This window comes from Hyla sarda, chromosome 1 (assembly GCF_029499605.1).
Source record: "Hyla sarda isolate aHylSar1 chromosome 1, aHylSar1.hap1, whole genome shotgun sequence".
In the NCBI taxonomy this organism is placed as follows: Eukaryota; Metazoa; Chordata; class Amphibia; order Anura; family Hylidae; genus Hyla; species Hyla sarda.
Genome location: NC_079189.1, coordinates 611,048,220 through 611,069,759, shown reverse-complemented (window position 1 = coordinate 611,069,759; position 21,540 = coordinate 611,048,220). Strand labels below are relative to the sequence as shown.

At 45.7% G+C, this 21,540-nt stretch overlaps 2 protein-coding genes and 1 pseudogene across 3 annotated transcripts in view; all 3 read right to left on the bottom strand.

The window, feature by feature from the left end:
- Positions 1-21,540, bottom strand: part of LOC130298682 (zinc finger protein 585A-like) — a 72,870-nt pseudogene that overhangs the window by 2,204 nt on the left and 49,126 nt on the right.
- LOC130298129 (oocyte zinc finger protein XlCOF7.1-like) overlaps positions 1-21,540 on the bottom strand; it is a 116,284-nt gene that overhangs the window by 92,338 nt on the left and 2,406 nt on the right. The gene's annotated exons all lie outside the window — the stretch shown is intronic.
- On the bottom strand, positions 29-20,944 carry LOC130298449 (oocyte zinc finger protein XlCOF7.1-like). 2 transcript variants are annotated; one of them, XM_056551339.1, is made up of 8 exons: positions 20,894-20,944; positions 20,603-20,707; positions 20,073-20,252; positions 18,593-18,719; positions 18,445-18,509; positions 17,988-18,285; positions 12,578-12,698; positions 29-141 (listed from the first exon to the last, which is right to left on the bottom strand). In XM_056551339.1, exons 1-7 carry the CDS (start codon positions 20,918-20,920, stop codon positions 12,682-12,684), a joined length of 819 nt encoding a protein of 272 aa, XP_056407314.1. In that variant the 5' UTR covers positions 20,921-20,944; the 3' UTR covers positions 29-141; positions 12,578-12,681. The 2 variants fall into 2 exon arrangements, with proteins under 2 accessions (XP_056407314.1, XP_056407315.1); XM_056551340.1 differs by lacking the exons at positions 29-141; positions 12,578-12,698 and adding an exon at positions 16,640-17,769 and having other exon boundaries at positions 18,000-18,285.

Sequence of the window (21,540 nt, the reverse complement as noted above, 5' to 3'; positions counted from 1 at the left end):
GAGATGAGAGATCTTGGTTGTGAAGGGCTGAGGGTGTATCTGGGATAATGGAATGTTCTTCATATGTATCTTGTGTGATATCATCATCTGCTTTATAATCTGAAGATATAAGATTCTCCTCTGATCTCCCAGTACAAGAATCTGCCAAGAAGAAAACAGATTATTTTTAAGCAATTACCTTAACCCCTTAATGATCCATGAAATTTACATTTTGCATTCTCCCCTCCTAGGAGCCATATTTTCTTCCTTTTCCATCTACAGAGTCATATGGGGGCTTGTTTTTTGTAGGGACAATTGTACTTTGTAATGACACCCCTCATTTTGCTATAAAATATTCTGTGAAACAAAAAATAATTGTGAGATGAAATTGAATTAAAGATGTCATTTTGAAAACTGTGTTCGACAGTTTTTTTACTACTTTAATATTTTACTACTGGGGACAATGTGTGTAAGTGGGTAAGTAACTGGCTCAGTGATAGGAAACAGAGGGTGGTTATTAATGGTACTTATTCTGATTGGGTGACTGTAACTAGTGGGGTACCACAGGGGTCAGTCTTGGGTCCTGTCCTATTTAATATATTTATTAATGACCTTGCAGAGGGGTTGAATAGTAAAGTAGCAATCTTTGCAGATGATACTAAACTCTGTAAAGCGGTAAACACAATAGAGGACAGGGCACTGTTACAAATGGATCTGGATAGGTTGGAGTCTTGGGCTGGGAAGTGGCAGATGAGGTTCAACACTGATAAATGTAAGGTAATGCACATGGGGAAGAAAAATCCGTGCTGGCATTATGTATTAAATGGGAGCACACTAGGGACGACTGACGTGGAAAAGGACTTGGGAGTTTTAGTTAACAGTAAATTTAGCTGTAGTGATCAGTGTCGGGCAGCTGCTGCCAAGGCAAATAAAATCATGGGGGCATCAATAGGGGCATAGATGCCCACGACAAGGAAATAATTCTACCACTGTACAAATCACTAGTCAGACCGCACATAGAATACTGTGTACAGTACTGGTCAGACCACACATAGAATACTGTGTACAGTACTGGTCAGATCACACATAGAATACTGTGTACAGTACTGGTCAGACCACACATAGAATACTGTGTACAGTACTGGTCAGACCACACATAGAATACTGTGTACAGTACTGGTCAGACCACACATAGAATACTGTGTACAGTACTGGTCAGACCACACATAGAATACTGTGTACAGTACTAGTCAGACCACACATAGAATACTGTGTACAGTACTGGTCAGACCACACATGGAATACTGTATACAGTACTGGTCAGACCACACATGGAATACTGTGTACAGTACTGGTCAGACCACACATGGAATACTGTGTACAGTACTGGTCAGACCACACATGGAATACTGTGTACAGTACTGGTCAGACCACACATGGAATACTGTGTACAGTACTGGTCAGACCACACATAGAATACTGTGTACAGTACTGGTCAGACCACACATAGAATACTGTATACAGTACTGGTCAGACCACACATGGAATACTGTGTACAGTACTGGGCACCAGTGTACAAGAAAGATATAGTGGAGCTGGAGAGGGTTCAAAGACGGGCAACCAGAGTAATACAGGGAATGGGAGGACTACAGAACCCAGAAAGATTATCAGAATTAGGGTTATTTAGTTTAGAAAAAAGAAGGCTTAGGGGAAACCTAATAACTATGTATAAATATATCAGGGGACGGTACAGAGATTTCTCCATGATCTATTTATACCCAGGACTGTATATATAACAAGGGGGCATCCTCTACGTATATAGGAAAGAAGGTTTCTACACCAGCACAGACGGGGGTTCTTTACTGTAAGAGCATTGAGACTGTGGAATTCTCTGCCTGAGGAGGTGGTCATGGGGAACTCTAATAGAGTTTAAAAAAGGGCTGGATGCATTTTTGGAGAGTAAGAAAATTACAGGTTATATATACTAGATTTATAGGGACAGAACGTTGATCCAGGGATTTATTCTGATGCCATATTTGGAGTCGGGAAGGAATTTTTACCTCTAGTCTGAGTTTTTTTTGCCTTCCTCTGGATTAACTCAGTAGGGACTCAGTAGGGTTATAGGTTGAACTTGATGGACTCTGGTCTTTTTCAACCTGAACTATGAACTATGTTACTTTAAAATAATAAAAAAAAACGTTTTTAAAGAAAATATTACTTTAAATGGCCATATTCTAAACCCCAATAACTTCTCTTTAGTTTTCTGGATATGGGACTTTGTTAAAGCTAATTTTTTTTTTATTTTTTATTTTTTTTATTTAGACCATTCACCAAACAGGATCAATAACATATATTTGTAGGTCCGATAATTCCATACGCAGTGATACAAAACAGTGATAAAAAATGTTTTTTTTTTTGGGGGGGGGGGGGGGGTGCGAAACAGGAAAAGGGGGGTGATTTTATTTGTACTGCATTGATCCATCAGATTTGCGCAGTATTCGTACCGCCTGTCATAAGCTGGCACTGCACCACCAATGTCACTTATAATGGTGGTTTAAATGCCTCTGCCAACTAGGCAAAACAGGCAGCCGCCTAGAGTGCTCTCTTGATGGGGGGCGCCGCTCTGCCCGCTGCAGGAAAGTTAGACAAACAGCATCCGAACCACTCGCTCAGCCAGCAGCATCGCCACCCCACATCACCTCTACCCCAGTAGTAAATAGATTACATGAGGAGGAGGTTTGTTACAGTGTGTCACTCATGTAGTAAGGAGATTACATGAGGAGGAGGCTTGTTACAGTGTGTCACCCCAGAAGTAAGGTGGGGCATGTAAGAGGGCGGGCAAATGGGCTGAGTCAAGGGGCTGCAAAATCCTTGCACCAGGCCTGAACATAATCACCTGACTGGACTATAGAACAAGAAGCCTGAATGGCCTGAATGGCTGAGACTCATAAGTGGTTTGGAGTCAGTTCACACTACATGCAGTTTTGATGCTTTTTCTTATTAAAGGGGTACTCCGCTGGAAAACTTTTTTTTTTATCAACTGGTGCCAGAAAGTTTAACAGATTTGTAAATGCTTCCAGTACTTATTAGCGGCTGTATACTACAGAGGAAATTCTTTTCTTTTTGGATTTCTCTTCTGTCATGACCACAGTGCTCTCTGCTGACATCTCTGTCCATTTTAGAAACTGTCCAGAGCAGGAGAAAATCCCCATAGCAAACCTAAGCTGCTCTGGACACTTCCTAAAATGGACAGCAGAGGTCAGCAGAGAGCACTGTGGTCGTGACAGAAGAGAAATCCAAAAAGAAAAATAATTTCCTCTGTAGTATACAGCCCCTTAAAAATTACTGGAAGGGTAAAGATTTTTTAATAGAAGTAATTTACAAATCTGTTTAACTTTCTGGCACCAGTTGGCTTTCTGGTACTTAAGAACCCAGGACGTATCCATACGCCCGTGGGAATTTCGGTCCCCGCCGCACGCCGGGCGGGGACCGGACCGGGGTGACTGCTGATATCGATCAGCAGGCACCGCACGCAAATGCACAGGGGGGTTCATCAGACCCCCCCCATGTCGGCGATCGGCGCAAATCGCAAGTGAATTCACACTTGGGATTTGCGACGATTCGGGTCTATGGTGACCCGATGACCCGGAATAGAAGGGGGGAACGCAGTTGTCCATGAAACCCACGATCCCCCTGAAGCAATAGGTGTGAGGTGGAAGGAGTGCCACCCCTCCTATCCCTGCTATTGGTCATCAAGACGTGATGACCAATAGCAGATCGGGGGCGGGGGCCTTTACTTTAGGTTTCCCCGTCTTGCCCACCCACAATAGGCGGGGCAGAACGGGGAAACGACAGAGGACGGGGCGCCGAAGTCCACTCACCCATCGGCGATGGCAGCGGGCGACGATCGACGGAAGAAGAGGACGGAGATGCAGCTCCGTGGATCCTACGGAAGCCGGTGATTTGCTTAGCAACATCTGGAGGGCTACAGTCTGAGACCACTATGGAGTGGTCTCTAAACTGTAGCCCTCCAGATGTTGCAAAACTACAACTCCCAGCATGCCCAGAGAGCTGTTTAGGCATGCTGGGATTTGTAGTTTTGCAACAGCTGGAGAGCTACAGTTTGAGACCACTGCACAATGATCTCTATACTGTCGCTCTCCAGATCTTGCAAAACTACAACTCCTAGCATGCCCACACAGCAGTTTGCTGTCTGGGCATACTGGGATTTTCAGTTTTGCAACATTTGGAGGTCCACAGTTTGGAGATCACTGTGCAGTGGTCTCTAAACTATAGCTCTCCAGATGTTGCAAAACTGCAAATCCCAGCATGCCCAAACAGAAAACAGCTGTCTCTGCATGCTGGGAGTTGTAGTTGCGTACCTCCAGCTGTTGCATAACTACATCTCCCAGCATGCCCTTCGGCAATCAGTACATGCTGGTAGTTGTAGTTTTGCAAAAGCTGGAGGCACACTGGTTGGAAAATACTGAGTTAGGTAACTGAAGGTTTTCCAACCAGTGTGCCTCCAGCTGTTGCAAAAGTACAACTCCCAGCATGCACGGTCTGTCAGTACATGCTGGGAGTTGTAGTAGTTTTGAAACAGCTGGAGGTTTGCCCCCCCCCCCCCCATGTGAATGTACAGGGTACATTCACACAGGCAGGTTTACAGTTAGTTGTCTGCTTCAAGTTTGGGCTGCGGCAAATTTTTCGCCGCAGCACAAACTCCTAGCGGTAAACTCACCGTAAACGCCTGCCAGTGTGAATGTACCCTATAAACACTACACTACACTAACACATAATAAAGAGTAAAACACTACATATATACCCCTTACACTCCCCCCCCCCCCCAATAAAAATGAAAAAACTTATTGTACGGCAGTGTTTCCAAAACGGAGCCTCCAGCTGTTGCAAATCACCAACTCCCAGCATTTCCGGACAGCCACTGACTTTCCAGGCATGCTGGGAGTTTAGCAACAGCTGGAGGCACCCTGTTTGGGAATCACTGCCGTAGAATACCCCTATGTCCACCCCTATGCAATCCCCATGAAGTCCTCAAATGCGCATGGCGCTCTCTCACTTCAGAGCCCTGTCGTATTTCAAGGAAACAGTTTAGGGCCACATATGGGGTATTTCCGTACGCGGGAGAAATTGCACTTCAAATTTGGGGGGCTTTTTTTTCCTTTTACCCCTTATGAAAAGGAAAAGTTGGGGTCTACACCAGCCTGTTAGTGTAAAAAAAATTTTATTTTTTAAACTAACATGCTGGTGTTGCCCCATACTTTTTATTTTCACAAGCGGTAAAAGCAAAAAAAGACCCCCAAAATTTGTAACGCAATTTCTCCTGAGTACGGAAATACCCCATATGTGGGCGTAAAATGCTCTGCGGGCGCACAACACGGCTCAGGAGAGAGAGCGCACTATGTACATTTGAGGCCTAAATTGGAGATTTGCACAGTGGTGGCTGATTTTACAGCAGTTCTGCCATAAACACAAAAAAATTAATACCCACATGTGACCCCATTTTGGAAACGACACCCCTCACGGAACGTAACAAGAGGTATAGTGAGCCTTAACACCCCATTTGACAAAATAGTTGGTTGGGAAAATGAGAAAGAAAAAAAAAATTCGCAAAAATGCTGGAGTTACCCTAAATTTTTCATTTTCACAAGGGAAAATAGGAAAAAAGCCCCCCAAAATTTGTAACCCCATTTCTTCTGAGTAAGAACATATCCCATATGTGGATGTAAAGTGCTCTGCGGGCGAACTACAATGCTCAGAAGAGAAGGAGCACCACTGGGATTTTGAAGAGAAAATTTGTCCAGAATTGAAGGCCACGTGTGTTTACAAAGCCCCCATAGTACCAGAACAATGGACCCCCCCACACACATGTGACCCCATTTTGGAAACTACACCCCTCATGTAATGTAATAAGGGGTGCAGTGAGCATTTACGCCCCACAGGTGTCTGACAGATTTTTGGAACAGTGATCCGTGAAAATGAAAAATTTTATTTTTCATTTGCACAGCCTACTGTTCCAAAGATCTGTCGAATGCCAGTGGGGTGTAAATACTCACTGCACCCCTTATTAAATTCTGTGAGGGGTGTAGTTTCCAAAATGGGATCACATGTGGGGGGGGGGGGGTCGACTGTTCTGGCACCATGGGGGGCTTTGTAAATGCACATGGCCCCCGACTTCCATTCCAAACAAATTCTCTTTCAAAAAACTCAATGGTGCTCCTCCTCTTCTGAGCATTGTAGTGCGCCAGCAGAGCCCTTGACATCCACACATGGGGTATTTCCATACTCAGTAGAAATGGGGTTACAAATTTTGGTGGTCATTTTCTCCTCTTACCCCTTGTAAAAATGTTATATTTGGGGAAAACACAGCATTTTTGTGAAAAATTTTTTTTTTTTGCCATTTACACATCCAACTTTCACAAAAAGTCGTGAAATACCTGTGAGGTGTTATGGCTCACTGTACCCCTTGTTACATTCCTTGAGGGGTGTAGTTTCCAAAATAGTATGCCTAAATAGTATCCTAAATGCGACATGCCCCCCCCCCCCCCAAACACCATTTCAGCAAAATTTGCTTTCCAAAAGCTAAATGTGACTCCTTCTCTTCTGAGCATTGTAGTTCGCTCGCAGAGCATTTTACGTCCTAACATGGGGTATTTATATACTCAAAAGAGATGGGGTTACAAATTTTGGGGGGCATTTCCTCCCATTACCCTTTGTAAAAATGATACATTTGGGGAAAAAACTGCACTTTAGTGAAAACATTTTTTTTTTCATTTACACATCCGACTTTAACGAAAAGTCGCCAAACACCTGTGGGGTGTTAAGGCTCACTGGACCCCTTGTTACATGCCTTGAGGGGTGTAGTTTCCAAAATGGTATGCCATGTGGGGGTTTTCTGCTGTTCTGGCACCATAGGGGCTTCCTAAATGTGACATGCCCCAAAACCATTTCAGCAAAATTCACTCTCCAAAATCCCGTTGTCGCTCCTTCCCTTCTGAGCCCTCTACTGCGCCCGCCGAACACTTTATATACACATATGAGGTATTTCCTTACTCGAGAAATTGGGTTACACTTTGCTGCTATTCCTGTGAAACACCTAAAGGGTTAACAAACTTTCTGAATGTCATTTTGGATACTTTGAGGGGTGCAGTTTTTATAATGGGGTCAATTGTGGGGTATTTCTAATATGAAGGTCCTTCAAATTCATTTCAAAACTGAACTGGTCCCTGAAAAATTCTGATTTTGAAAAATTTGTGAAAAATTGGAAAATTGCTGCTGAACTTGGAAGCCCTCTGATGTCTTCCAAAAGTAAAAACATGTCAACTTTATGATGAAAATATAAAGTAGACACAGTGTTTATGTGAATCAATATATAATTTATTTGGAATGTCTATTTTCCTTACAAGCAGAGAGCTTCAAAGTTCATCAAATTTTGGAATTTTTCACCAAGAAATGATGCAAGTATCGACAAAATTTTACCACTAACATAAAGTAGAATATGTCACGAAAAAACAATCTCGGAATCAGAATGAAAGGTAAAAGAATCCCAGAGTTATTAATGCTTAAAGTGACAGTGGTCAGATGTGCAAAAAATGGCCGGGTCCTTAAGGTATATTTGGGCTGGGTCCTTAAGGGGTTAAATAGTGATTTTATAGTACCGTATATACTCGAGTATAAGCCGAGTTTTTCAGCACGATTTTTCGTGCTGAAAACACCCCCCTTGGCTTATACTCGAGTGAACTCCCCCACCCGCAGTGGTCTTCAACCTGCGGACCTCCAGAGGTTTCAAAACTACAACTCCCAGCAAGCCCGGGCAGCCATCGGCTGTCCGGGCTTGCTGGGAGTTGTAGTTTTGAAACCTCCGGAGGTCCGCAGGTTGAAGACCACTGCGGCCTTCAACATCATCCAGCCCCCTCTCACCCCCTTTAGTTCTGAGTACTCACCTCCGCTCGGCGCTGGTCCGGTCCTGCAGGACTGTCCGGTGAGGAGGTGGTCCGGTGGGATAGTGGTTCCGGGCTGCTATCTTCACCGGGGAGGCCTCTTCTAAGCGCTTCGGGCCCGGCCTCAGAATAGTCACGTTGCCGTGACAACGACGCAGAGGTGCGTTCATTGCCAACGTACTTCTGCGTCATTGTCAAGGCAACGCCTCTATTCCGGGCCGGAAGCGCGGAGAAGAGGCGCCCCCGGTGAAGATAGCAGCCCGGAACCCCTATCCCACCGGACCACCTCCTCTCCGGACAGCCCTGCAGGACCGGACCAGCGCCGAGCGGAGGTGAGTACTCAGAACTAAAGGGGGTGAGAGGGGGGCTGGATGATGTTGAAGGCCGCAGTGGTCTTCAACCTGCGGACCTCCGGAGGTTTCAAAACTACAACTCCCAGCAAGCCCGGACAGCCGATGGCTGCCCGGGCTTGCTGGGAGTTGTAGTTTTGAAACCTCTGGAGGTCCGCAGGTTGAAGACCACTGAGGGCGAATGATGAGAAGAGGATGATGAAGGGGGGGTGTGGGGATGATGAAGGGGGGTGGGGATGATGAAGGGGGGGGGGTGTGGGATGATTACAAGGGGATGATGAAGGGGGGATGTGTGGGATGATAAGGGGATGATGAAGGGGGGATGTGTGGGATGATAAGGGGATGATGAAGGGGGGATGTGCGGGATGATAAGGGGATGATGAAGGGGGGATGTGTGGGATGATGACAAGGGGATGATGAAGGGGGGATGTGTGGGATGATAAGGGGATGATGAAGGGGGGATGTGTGGGATGATGACAAGGGGATGATGATGAGGATGTTAATGACGGGTCTGGATGATGACAGGGGGGGATGAGGTATTTCCCACCCTAGGCTTATACTCGAGTCAATAACTTTTCCTGGGATTTTGGGTTGAAATTAGGGGTCTCGGCTTATACTCGGGTCGGCTTATACTCGAGTATATACGGTAATACTGCCACGAGGTAAAAGAGATTTGACCTATGATCCCAACTGAGATGTTGTATGAAGATATGAAGTCTTCAGGCTGTGCTTACAGTTTGCATTTTTTTTCCAAAATATTTTATTTCCTTTTACAAATATACATGTTTTTTACTGCATTTTTAACACATTTTAACATTTTTAGTTAATTGTACAAATTTTTGAAAAGAATTTGGAAAAATCATGGCAAAAATTCAATATGTGAACACAGACTAGAGCAGCAGCAGTGTACAGATAGAGCTGGAGGGGTGATGCATAACTATTATATATCCTGATCCCATAGAGATAGCAGCAGCAGTATACAGATAGAGCTGGAGAGGAGGTATATAACTACTATATATCCTGATCCCATAGAGATAGCAGCAGTAGTATACAGATAGAGCTGGAGGGGAGGTGTATAACTACTATATATATATATCTTGATCCCATAGAGATAGCAGCAGTATACAGATAGAGCTGGGGGGATCTGATAGGTGATGATGCCATCCTGTAATTCCTAGGAAGTCAGTTAACACAGGACTGACCACTTCCTCATACGGCCCTGTTATTTTTATTGAGTGATACTGGTGATCACTTGACCCAGTTACAGTAATCAGACACATGGATGCAGCTGTGCATGAGGTATTTATTCATCATCCACCACGACAGCCACCGGAGAGATGTCCCGTAGGACCTAATAGGAACCGGAAACAGAGAGGTTAAAATCACCTCCCCTCCCACTCCTCCTCAGTGTTTTTCCTGTTCCTATTAGGTCCAGGACAGAGGTCCGGGCTCCGTTCTCTGTAATGGACTTGGGGATTTTTTTTTTTTTAACTTTATTTTGTATTCTTTAGTCCGGGGTTGGTTGTGGTCCCTAACCTTATATTACCTCTATGGTCGTGGGGGACATGGTTCCTCTGCCTCCGGACTGTATGGGGACTGCACTCCAGGGGGGGTTACATGTTCCCATACTAGGATACGGTGTATCCTGCTGAATGGGTTCCCCGTGTGTTGTGCGGAGCTCCTGCGCGCTGTCTGCAGCGGCGTTCGGGAGAGCGACACTCTCCGGCATCTTCTTCTGCCAGGCCGCAAATGTTCTGAAGCTCCGTTGCAGCCAGTAAGTATAAGGAGAACGTCGGCGTCCGGAAGTTCCGGTCTGCGCGGAGGTGTCGGCGGGGGCGGAAGTGACGTCAGAGGGCGCCAAAATTTGAATTGCTGAGGGATAAAGGTAGGATCCCAGTGTTGTTTCTCTGTCTATTGTGTGCTATATGCTATGATGGACTCTCAAGCTCCCTCCAGGGAGCTCGTGACGTCATAGCCCTGCCCCCTCATGATGTCACACCACGCCCCTTCAATACAAGTCTATGGGAGGGGGCGTGTCATGCCCCCTCCCATAGACTTGCATTGAGGGGGCGTGGCGTGACGTCATGAGAGGGCAGGGCTATGACGTCACGAGCTCCCGGCACTGGCTCCGGTTTGTTCCAAGCACTGAGCAGCAGAATACCCCTTTAATCTCTCGTACTGATATAGAGGGTACAGAGGAAGGTGGAGTTTCTCCAGGGCCCTCTAAGCAGGAAAATCCTAAGTACTTTTTTTTTCATCTGATGATACAGAGACTCTTTTAAAAGCAGTCAGAAATATCATGGCATTTGAGGATGAGGATCCTCCTAGAACCATTCAAGATGAAATGTTTGGGGGTCTAAGACCTCAAAAGAAAATGTTTTTTCCTATTCATGAAAACATTAAGAACATTATTATTGATGAATAGAAAGAACCTGAGAGAAGAGTTGTCCTTCCCAGAGAGTTTAAGAATCGTTTTCCCTTTGATGAAAAAAGATACAGAAGTTTGGAGTGAGATTCCAAAAGTGGATGTACAGGTTACTAAAGTAGTGAAAAAGTTATCTTTACCCTTCGAGGACTCATCTCAATTAAGAGATCCTATGGATCGCAAGGTAGATGCTCTCTTGCGGAAAACCTGGTAGGCGTCGTCAGCTATGCTTAATCCGAATATTGCGGCTACAAGCGCAGCTAGGACCTTGTATGTATGGTTCTCGCATCTTGAAGATCATATTGAGAATAAGACCCCTTGAGAAGACCTTCTCACATCTATTCCCATGCTGAAACTGGCAGCGGGTTTTCTAGCTGACGCATCTCTAGAATCAGTTAGAATGGCGGCAAAGTCTGCAGGACTTTCTAACTCATCAAGGAGAGCCCTATGGTTAAAATATTGGAAGGGAGATGTAACACTCATGTTTCAGTAGACAGGAACACGGGTGGTAGTGGATCCGCTGGACCTGTGTGGACGATGACACGGACCGTACCAGGGAGCGGAGTCTAAGGTGCTGCTGGTTTTCAGCAGAGGCCGCCGCAAAGCGGGATGGACTTGCTGTGGCAGGCGGCACCCAGGTCGCTATCTCTGGCAAGGCTCGACCACACAGGCGGCTGAGGAAATTCGAGGCACAGGTAGGAAACAGCAACTTGTGGTCAGGATAGCAGAAGGTCAGGGCAGTCAGCACAGTAGCATAGTCAGGAACATAGCAGGTGGTCAGAAGGCAGGCGACAAAGGAGCAAGGTCAGGTCACAGGACAAGGGTACGATACACGGCAAGGCAATACTCAGAAATGCTTTCTCTCAGGCACTAGGGCAACAAAGATCTGGCAGGGAAGTGTGGGAGGTGGAGGAACTTATAACTGAGCCACAGGTGTTCACTTGATTATTGGGCGTACTGGCCCTTTAAATCTCCAAGCTCCGGCAAACTCGTGCCCTAGGGAAGCAGAGAGGCAGAGGAGGAAAAGCACTAGGTAAGGGACGGGCTGGGATTCGCATGCGGGCACATCCCGCGATGCGAATCCCAGCACCACTGGCATCAGGAGGTGACGGGGCCATGTGCTCACGGCCAGCATGTGCGGCCGGAGCACGAAACATAATAGGAGATATTACTTCTAAATCTAAACTATGTCCTGTGTAGGAAAAGTGGTGTTTGGTCCTTTCCTAGATGATATTCTGAAGAAGGCAGCAGATATGAAAAAAAGGTTTCCCGGAAGAAAAAACCTCAAAATACTTTTCGTCCCCAAGGGAACAAGGTCACCAATTTCAGAGGTAAATGGAAATCCGGGAGATGGAGTTATCCTAAGGGGGGTAAAGGAAAAGAGTTTATCCTTAACCCCAATCAAACCCCTTAAACACAATGATGGGAGACCGGTAGGAGGGAGACTGAAGTGGAGAGAAATTACTTAAAATGCCTGGATCTTGAATCTGATACATTTGGATACAAGATAGAATTTTCTTCTCTCCCTCCTCCAAAAATTTCTAATCACATCACCCATGCTTCAACACAGAATGTTGGAAGTCATTCAGAGTCTCCTGCAATTGGGAGCAATTTCTCGGGTTCCAGAGCGGGAGCAGGGCCAGGGTCATTATTCTTAACTGTTCATGGCCCCGAAGCCAAATAGATCATTCCCCACGATTATAAACTTGAAATGTTTAAACAAGTTTAATTCACATGAATGGAAATTAAAAATGGAATCCTTGAAATCAACAATTCCAATGATTGCAGTGGGGGCTCTGATGATAACACTAGATTTGAAAGATGCTTATTTCCATGTTCCCATTCATGTGAATTTTCAAAAGTACCTCAGATTTACCATTCGTCACAACAGGAAAATCCTGCATTTTCCATTTGTAGCTCTTCTGTTCGGGATTGCATCCGCCCCCCAGACTCTTCACGAAGTTGATGGTCAAAGTAGTGGCATTTCTGAGGTAACAGAACATTGTAATCAAAAATTTTCATTTTCACAGACCACTGTTCCAAAAATCACCTGTGGGGCGTAAATGCTCACTGTACCCCTTATTACATAACATGAGGGGGGTAGTTTCCAAAATGGGGTCACATGTGGGGGGTCCATTGTTCTGGCACCAGGGGGGCTTTGTAAACACACATGGCCTTCAATTCCGGAAAAATTTTCTCTTCAAAAGCCCAATGGAGCTCCTTCTCTTCTGAGCATTGTAGTTCGCCCGCAGAGCACTTTACATCCACATATGGGGTATGTTCTTACTCAGAAGAAATGGGGTTACAAATTTTGGGGGGCATTTTTTCCGATTTTCCCTTGTGAAAATGAAAAATTTAGGGTAACAGCAGCATTTTAGTGAACAAAATTTTTTTTTCATTTTCCCATCCAACTTAAATGAAAATTCGTCAAACACCTGTGGGGTGTTAAGGCTCACTATACCCCTTGTTACGTTCCGTGAGGGGGTGTAGTTTCCAAAATGGGGTCACATGTGGGTATTTATTTTTTTGTGTTTATGTCAGAACTGCTGTAAAATTAGCCACCCCTGTGCAAATCACCAATTTAGGCCTCAAACATACATAGTGCGCTCTCACTCCTGAGCCTTGTTGTGTGCCTGCAGAGCATTTTACGCACACATATGGGGTATTTTCGTACTCAGGAGAAATTGCGTTACAAATTTTGGGGGTCTTTTATTCCTTTTACCGCTTGTGAAAATAAAAACTATGGGGCAACACCAGCATGTTAGTGTAAAATTTTTTTTTTTTTTACACTACCAGGCTGGTGTAGCCCCCTACTTTTCCTTTTCATAAGGGGTAAAAGGAGAAAAAGACCCCCAAAATTTGTAGTGCAATTTCTCCCCAGTACGGAAATACCCCATATGTGACCCTAAACTGTTTCCTTGAAATACGATAGGGCTCTGAAGTGAGAGAGCACCATGCGCATTTGAGGACTACATTAGGGATTGCATAGGGGTGGACATAGGGGTATTCTACGCCAGTGATTCCCAAACAGGGTGCCTCCAGCTGTTGCTAAACTCACAGCATGCCTGGACAGTCAGTGGCTGTCCGGAAATGCTGGGAGTTGTTGTTTTGCAACAGCTGGAGGCTCCATTTTGGAAACACTGCCGTACAATACATTTTTCCTTTTTATTGGGGGAAACAGTGTAAGGGGGTGTATATGTAGTGTTTTACCCTTTATTATGTGTTAGTGTAGTGTAGTGTGGTGTTTTTAGGGTACATTCGTACTAGCGGAGGTTTACAGTGAGTTTCCCGCTAGGAGTTTGCGCTGCAGCGAAAAATTTGCCGCAGCTCAAACTTGAAGCAGGAAACTTACTGTAAACCCACCAGTGTGAATGTACCCTGTACATTCACATGGGGGGGCAAACCTCCAGCTGTTTCAAAACTACAACTCCCAGCATGTACTGACAGACCATGCATGCTGGGAGTTGTACTTTTGCAACAGCTGGAGGCACACTGGTTGGAAAACCTTCAGTTAGGTTCTGTTACCTAACTCAGTATTTTCCAACCAGTGTGCCTCCAGCTGTTGCAAAACTACAACTCCCAGCATGTACTGAACACTGAAGTGCATGCTGGGAGATGTAGTTATGCAACAGCTGGAGGTACGCAACTACAACTCCCAGCATGCCGAGACAGCTGTTTTGCAACATCTGGAGGGCTACAGTTTAGAGACTACTGCACAGTGATCTCCAAACTGTGGCCCTCCAGATGTTGCAAAACTACAAATCCCAACATGCTCAGACAGCAAACTGCTGTGTGGGCATGCTAGGAGTTGTAGTTTTGCAAGATTTAGAGGGCCACAGTTTAGAAATCACTGCACAGTGATCTCCAAACTGCAGCCCTCCAGCTGTTGCAAAACTGCAAATCCCAGCATGCCCACACAGCACATAGCTATCTGGGCATGCTGGGAGTTGTAGTTTTGCAACATCTGGAGGGCTACAGTCTGAAACTGTAGCCCTCCAGATGTTACTAGGCAACTCACCGGCTTCCGTAGGATCCAGGGAGCCAGCCACACGACATCACCGCCCGCCGATCCCCGTCGCCCGCAGCCGTCTGATGGGTAAGTGGATCTTCGGTGCCGGTCCTCTGTCGGTTTCCTCTTTCTGCCCCGCCTATTGTGGGTGGGCAGAACGGGGAAACCGAAAGTTAACCCCCCGCCCCAATCTGCTATTGGTTGTCGCTTCTTGACGACCATTAGCAGGGATAGGAGGGGTGGCACCCCTGCCACCTCACACCTATCCCTTCAGGGGGATCGTGGATGTCTTGGACAACCCCGATCTCCCTTATTTTCCGGGTCACCATAGACCCGTATGACCCGGAATCGCGCAAATGGCAAGGGTGAATTCACCTGCGATTTGCGGCAATCGCCAACATGGGTGGGTCTGATGACCCCCCTGGGCATTTGCATGGGATGCCTGCTGAATGATTTCAGCAGGCATCCCGGTCAGGCCCCTCCGCGGCGGGGACCGGAATTCTCCATGACGTACGCGTACGTCATGGGTCCTTAAGTACCAGGGTGTCATGACGTACACGTCCTTAGGGTGTTAACCCCTTAAGGACTCAGGGTTTTTCAGTTTTTGCACTTTCGTTTTTTCCTCCTTACCTTTTAAAAATCATAACCCTTTCAATTTTCCACCTAAAAATCCATATTATGGCTTATTTTTTGCGTCGCCAATTCTACTTTGCAGTGACATTTGTCATTTTACCCAAAAATGCACGGCGAAATGGAAAAAAAATCATTGTGCAACAAAATCGAAGAAAAAACGCCATTTTGTAACTTTTGGGGGCTTCCGTTTCTACGCAGTGCATATTTCGGTAAAAATTACACCTTATCATTATTCTGTAGGTCCATACGGTTAAAATGATCCCCTACTTATATAGGTTTGATTTTGTCGCACTTCTGGAAAAAATCATAACTACATGCAGGAAAATGTATACGTTTAAAAATGTCATCTTCTGACCCCTATAACTTTTTTATTTTTCCACGTATGGGGTGGTATGAGGACTCATTTTTTGCGCCGTGATCTGAAGTTTTTATCGGTATGATTTTTGTTTTAATCGGACTTTTTGATCACTTTTTATTTATTTTTTAATGGTATAAAAAGTGACCAAAATACGATTTTTGGACTTTGGAATATTTTTGCGCGTACGCCATTGACTGTACGGTTTAATTAACGATATATTTTTATAGTTCGGACATTTATGCACGCAGCGATACCACATATGTTTATTTTTAATTTTTTTTACACTGTTTTATTTTTTTTATGGGAAAAGGGGGGTGATTCAAACTTTTATTAGGGAAGGGGTTAAATGACCTTTATTAACACTTTTTTTTTAACATTTTTTTTGCAGTGTTATAGGTCCCATAGGGACCTATAACACTGCACACACTGACCTCCTATGCTGATCACTGGCGTGTATTAACACGCCTGTGATCAGTGTTATCGGCGCTTGACTGCTCCTGCCTGGATCTCAGGCACGGAGCAGTCATTCGTCGATCGGACACCGAGGAGGCAGGTAAGGGCCCTCCCGGTGTCTGGTCAGCTGTTCGGGACGCCGCGATTTCACCACGGCGGTCCCGAACAGCCCGACGGAGCAGCCTGGTCACTTTCAGTTTCGCTTTAGAAGCGGCGGTCAGCTTTGACTGCCGCTTCTAAAGGGTTAATACCACACATCGCCGCGATCGGCGATGTGTGGTATTAGCCGCTGGTCCCGGCTGTTGATGAGCGCCGGGACCGACGCGATTTGATGAGGGATCGCGGCGCGATCCCGCTTCATATCGCGGGAGCCGGCGCAGGACGTAAATATACGTCCTGCGTCGTTAAGGGGTTAAAGGGGTACTCCGCTGCTCAGCGTTTGGAACACAGTGTTCCGAATGCTGGAGCCGGGAGCTCGTGATGTCATAGCCCCGCCCCCTCATGACATCACATCCTGCCCCCTCAATGCAAATCTATGGTTCATCATAGTCGTCGTCATCATCATTGTCCCCTTATGTAGGTTTCTCGTCCCCTATCCCATCACCAAACCTTCCTCCTCAGGTCCCACTTCCTCCTGCTCCTCATCCAGCTCCTCTTCAAGGAGAACATCCATACTGCTGCCAGCCAGATATGAACCCTCCTCCATCTCTTCTTCCTCAATTCTCACCGTGAGCATTTCCTCCAGAAGAATTATAAGCGGCATTACATCACTAATTCTAAAAATGACTGGACCTGGTTTTGCCCAAAGGGTTAAACTTTTCTGAGGTTTGGCTTCATCATCATAAATCAGGAGTTGTGGACGTCTAGCCAATGGTGAGTCTTCTTGGCATCCGCACCCTACTGATCTTGGCTATAAAGGCTCTCACTTGTCTTTCAGACTCTGGTGTGGTATTTTCATTTTGTTCTTTGGTTAACCCTTTGTCTGACGATTTGGCACTTTTGTAGTTCTTTTGGCTTGAGGAAGGGGGTTGCTGACAATTCTCTCTCTGTATGTTTGTTCCCATTTGTGTTTTGTATCTTGTGCAGGTTTACCCCTTGTTTTCTGACCATTTCTCCCTGACCTGTACTGTATTGTGTATTGTTTAGACTTGTGATGCCCCTGCACTTAGTCCAGAACAGGGACTGTCTCCAAGTTGTGGAATCGCTGTTTTTGGGGCGATTATGCAAGTAGGCAGGGACAGTGGATCTGGAGAGCAGGAGTGCACTGTTCCCTGCCCAACATGACAATTCCACTGTTGTCCTCGCTTACAAATCTTGTTACCTCTTTGAAAGTCCTGAGCACGTGACAGGTGTCTCTAATTAGCTGCCAATACCGGAGCTGAAAGTCACACTGGCTCCAAAAACTGTCTGTCTACTGCATTAGCTAGCGTACCTGTCTACTGCATTAGTTCTCAAAGTGAACCTGGCAAAGTTTTAGTTTAACACCACTTTTATAACTCAGGCAGTGTTCTGGAGCAGCTAGTGACGTCTGCCAGGTACAGGCGACACAATCAGATCATTGAGCAGACAACACCAGATGACATCTGAGGAAGGACACAGTCACTCTGGTGGGAATAATGGGAAGAGATTTTTGTCCCGCTGTCACAAACCGAGGCATATAAACAGTGTGGGGTGAACAGAAGGATCAGAATATTTTGCAGAGCACACAAGGGGCATAGTAAAAGTTTGGAGGTAAAGAAGGGGTCTAACTATAGTAAGAGGGGATAGTCGGTGATTAAGTAGAATCTTTTACTCTTTTCTGCATTTAGTGGTTACTACTCACCTGGGCAGTTACCTTTAGGAATGTCCTCCTTATACTGCTCATCACCGCTTACATTTGTTTCTTCTTCTTCCTTTATGTCTGTAGTAATATTATAAATCAGATCTTTCCCTCTGGGAATGTCCTCCTTATACTGCTCATCACCGCTAACATCTGTCTTTTCTTCTTCCTTTATGTCTGTAGCATTAACATAGCTCAGATCTTTCCCTGTAGGAATTTCCTCCTTATACTGCTCATCACCGCTCACATCTGTCTCGTCTTCCTTTATGTTTGAAGCATTAATATTGTTCAGATCTTCTCCCTGAATCAAAGGACGTGGAAAAAATATTGTGAAAGACATAAGTCAGAAGGAAAAAGTCACATGGGATGTTACAGGAAATGAGGAGTCATGGAGGGTGAGGGGACTGACCACAAGAGCTTCACAGCCCTTCTACAGATCATAGGGAATATCTCCATCTACCTGATCATCCTGTGGAAGAAGAGGACGGGGACACCTCTCTGGTGCTGTTCTCTTACTGGATCTGACTGTAGGGAACACATACAGAGACTGAATTCATTCTTTACATACAAATAATGAGAGGACGTGTGTATATAGTCATGTCTATTACCTGGTGATGTGAGGGGCTGCTGATCCTCCATCATCACCTGATCCTTGTACTGATCCTTGTGTCCTTCTACATACTCCCACTCCTCCATGGAGAAATAGACCGCCACGTCCTGACACCTTATAGGAACCTGACACACAATGATACAGTCATCACCCCGACCCCTCCAGTGGTGTTACTGTATAATGTCCCAGCATTCCCAGCAGTGTCACCTCTCCAGTCATCACCAGACCCCTCCATTACTGTATAATGTCCCAGCATTCCCAGCAGTGTCACCTCTCCAGTCATCACCAGACCCCTCCATTACTGTATAATGTCCCAGCAGTGTCACCTCTCCAGTCATCACCAGACCCCTCCATTACTGTATAATGTCCCAGCAGTGTCACCTCTCCAGTCATCACCAGACCCCTCCATTACTGTATAATGTCCCAGCAGTGTCACCTCTCCAGTCATCACCAGACCCCTCCATTACTGTATAATGTCCCAGCAGTGTCACCTCTCCAGTCATCACCAGACCCCTCCATTACTGAATAATGTCCCAGCATTCCCAGCAGTGTCACCTCTCCAGTCATCACCAGACCCCTCCATTACTGTATAATGTCCCAGCATTCCCAGCAGTGTCACCTCTCCAGTCATCACCAGACCCCTCCATTACTGTATAATGTCCCAGCAGTGTCACCTCTCCAGTCATCACCAGACCCCTCCATTACTGTATAATGTCCCAGCATTCCCAGCAGTGTCACCTCTCCAGTCATCACCAGACCCCTCCATTACTGTATAATGTCCCAGTAGTGTCACCTCTCCAGTCATCACCAGACCCCTCCATTACTGTATAATGTCCCAGCAGTGTCACCTCTCCAGTCATCACCAGACCCCTCCATTACTGTATAATGTCCCAGCAGTGTCACCTCTCCAGTCATCACCAGACCCCTCCATTACTGTATAATGTCCCAGCAGTGTCACCTCTCCAGTCATCACCAGACCCTCCATCACTGTATAATGTCCCAGCAGTGTCACCTCTCCAGTCATCACCAGACCCCTCCATTACTGTATAATGTCCCAGCAGGGTCACCTCTCCAGTCATCACCAGACCCCTCCATTACTGTATAATGTCCCAGCAGTGTCACCTCTCCAGTCATCACCAGACCCTCCATCACTGTATAATGTCCCAGCATTCCCAGCAGTGTCACCTCTCCAGTCATCACCAGACCCCTCCATTACTGTATAATGTCCCAGCAGTGTCACCTCTCCAGTCATCACCAGACCCCTCCATTACTGTATAATGTCCCAGCAGTGTCACCTCTCCAGCCATCACCAGACCCCTCCATTACTGTATAATGTCCCAGCATTCCCAGCAGTGTCACCTCTCCAGTCATCACCAGACCCCTCCATTAATGTATAATGTCCCAGCAGGGTCACCTCTCCAGTCATCACCAGACCCCTCCATTACTGTATAATGTCCCAGCATTCCCAGCAGGGTCACCTCTCCAGTCAGCAGCTCCACCATCTTGTTGATGAGTTCTCGGATCTTCTGTTCATCCATTTCCTCATGTATCAGGGAGTGAGGTGGAGGCCCCGGGATTGGGCTCAGGGTTCTTCCCCATCCTTCACACACAGGGGCCCGACAGCGCCCACTAGAGGACTTCTTCACTACTGTGTAATCCTGTGTATGGAGAGACACATTAATATCACTACATACATTCCCAGAATCCCTCACCTCTCCAGTCATATCCATCTGTAATTACATAGATAAGAATGAGGTCATGTGACATCACTCCCAGAATTCCTCACCTCTCCAGTCATATCCATCTGTTATTACATATATAAGAATGAGGTCATGTGACATCACTCCCAGAATCCCTCACCTCTCCAGTCATATCCATCTGTTATTACATAGATAGGAATGAGGTCATGTGACATCACTCCCAGAATCCCTCACCTCTCCAGTCATATCCATCTGTTATTACATAGATAAGAATGAGGTCATGTGACATCACTCCCAGAATCCCTCACCTCTCCAGTAAGCCGGAAGAGTATCTGTAGGGTGAGGTTTATGATCCTGTCGGCCATCTTGTTCCTGTCTCTCCCCATGGTTGATGGGTCATCCAGGAGAATTCTCTGAGGGGAAATCACATTATAAATATCCAGACTCAGGACTGTAATTTCTTAAGGACTTTTATAAGATAAGATGGTCCATTTTGTGTGGTTCTCAGTATTCAGAACCAGAGGTCCTGAGAAGCGGCTGCAGAGGGTATCGCTATGTTGTGTCTCTTTCTTGAGGTTGGATTTGTCCTTTATATTCACATAGATCTGAAGACGAGAACATAACATGGTGACAATTTCCTTTATATATTGGTCTTCATAATATAAGGGGGAGATTTATCACAACCTGTCCAGAGGAAAAGTTGCCCAGTTGCCCATAGCAACCAATCAGATCGCTTCTTTCATTTTTGAAAAGACCTCTGAAAACTGAAATAAGCAATCTGATTGGTTGCTATGGGCAACTGGGCAACTTTTCCTCTGGACAGGTTGTGATAAATCTCTCCGGGGCATTTATTAACCATTTCCTTGTCTGAGGTCATCGATCGCTGACTGCTCTCCAGCCTATCAGGGACCTACATTTGTGGAGATATACAGGGTGGGCCATTTCTATGGATACACCTTAATAAAATGGGAATGGTTGGTGATATTATCTTCCTGTTTGTGGCACATTAGTATATGTGAGGGGGGAAACTTTTCAAGATGGGTGGTGACCATGGCGGCCATTTTGAAGTCGGCCATTTTGAATCCAACTTTTGTTTTTTCAATAGGAAGAGGGTCATGTGACACATCAAACTTATTGGGAATTTCACAAGAAAAACAATGATGTGCTTGGTTTTAACGTAACTTTATTCTTTCATGAGTTATTTACAAGTTTCTGACCATTATAAAATATGTTCAATGTGCTGCCC

Coding starts and splice junctions, on each gene's coding strand:
- LOC130298449 (XM_056551339.1), bottom strand. CDS start 20,920: ATGTTATGTTCTCGTCTTCAGATCTAT. Junction 20,253..20,602: donor TCTTCCGGCTTACTGGAGAG/GTGAGGGATTCT, acceptor CTCCATACACAG/GATTACACAGTAGTGAAGAA. Junction 18,720..20,072: donor TGGAGCTGCTGACTGGAGAG/GTGACCCTGCTG, acceptor ATTGTGTGTCAG/GTTCCTATAAGGTGTCAGGA.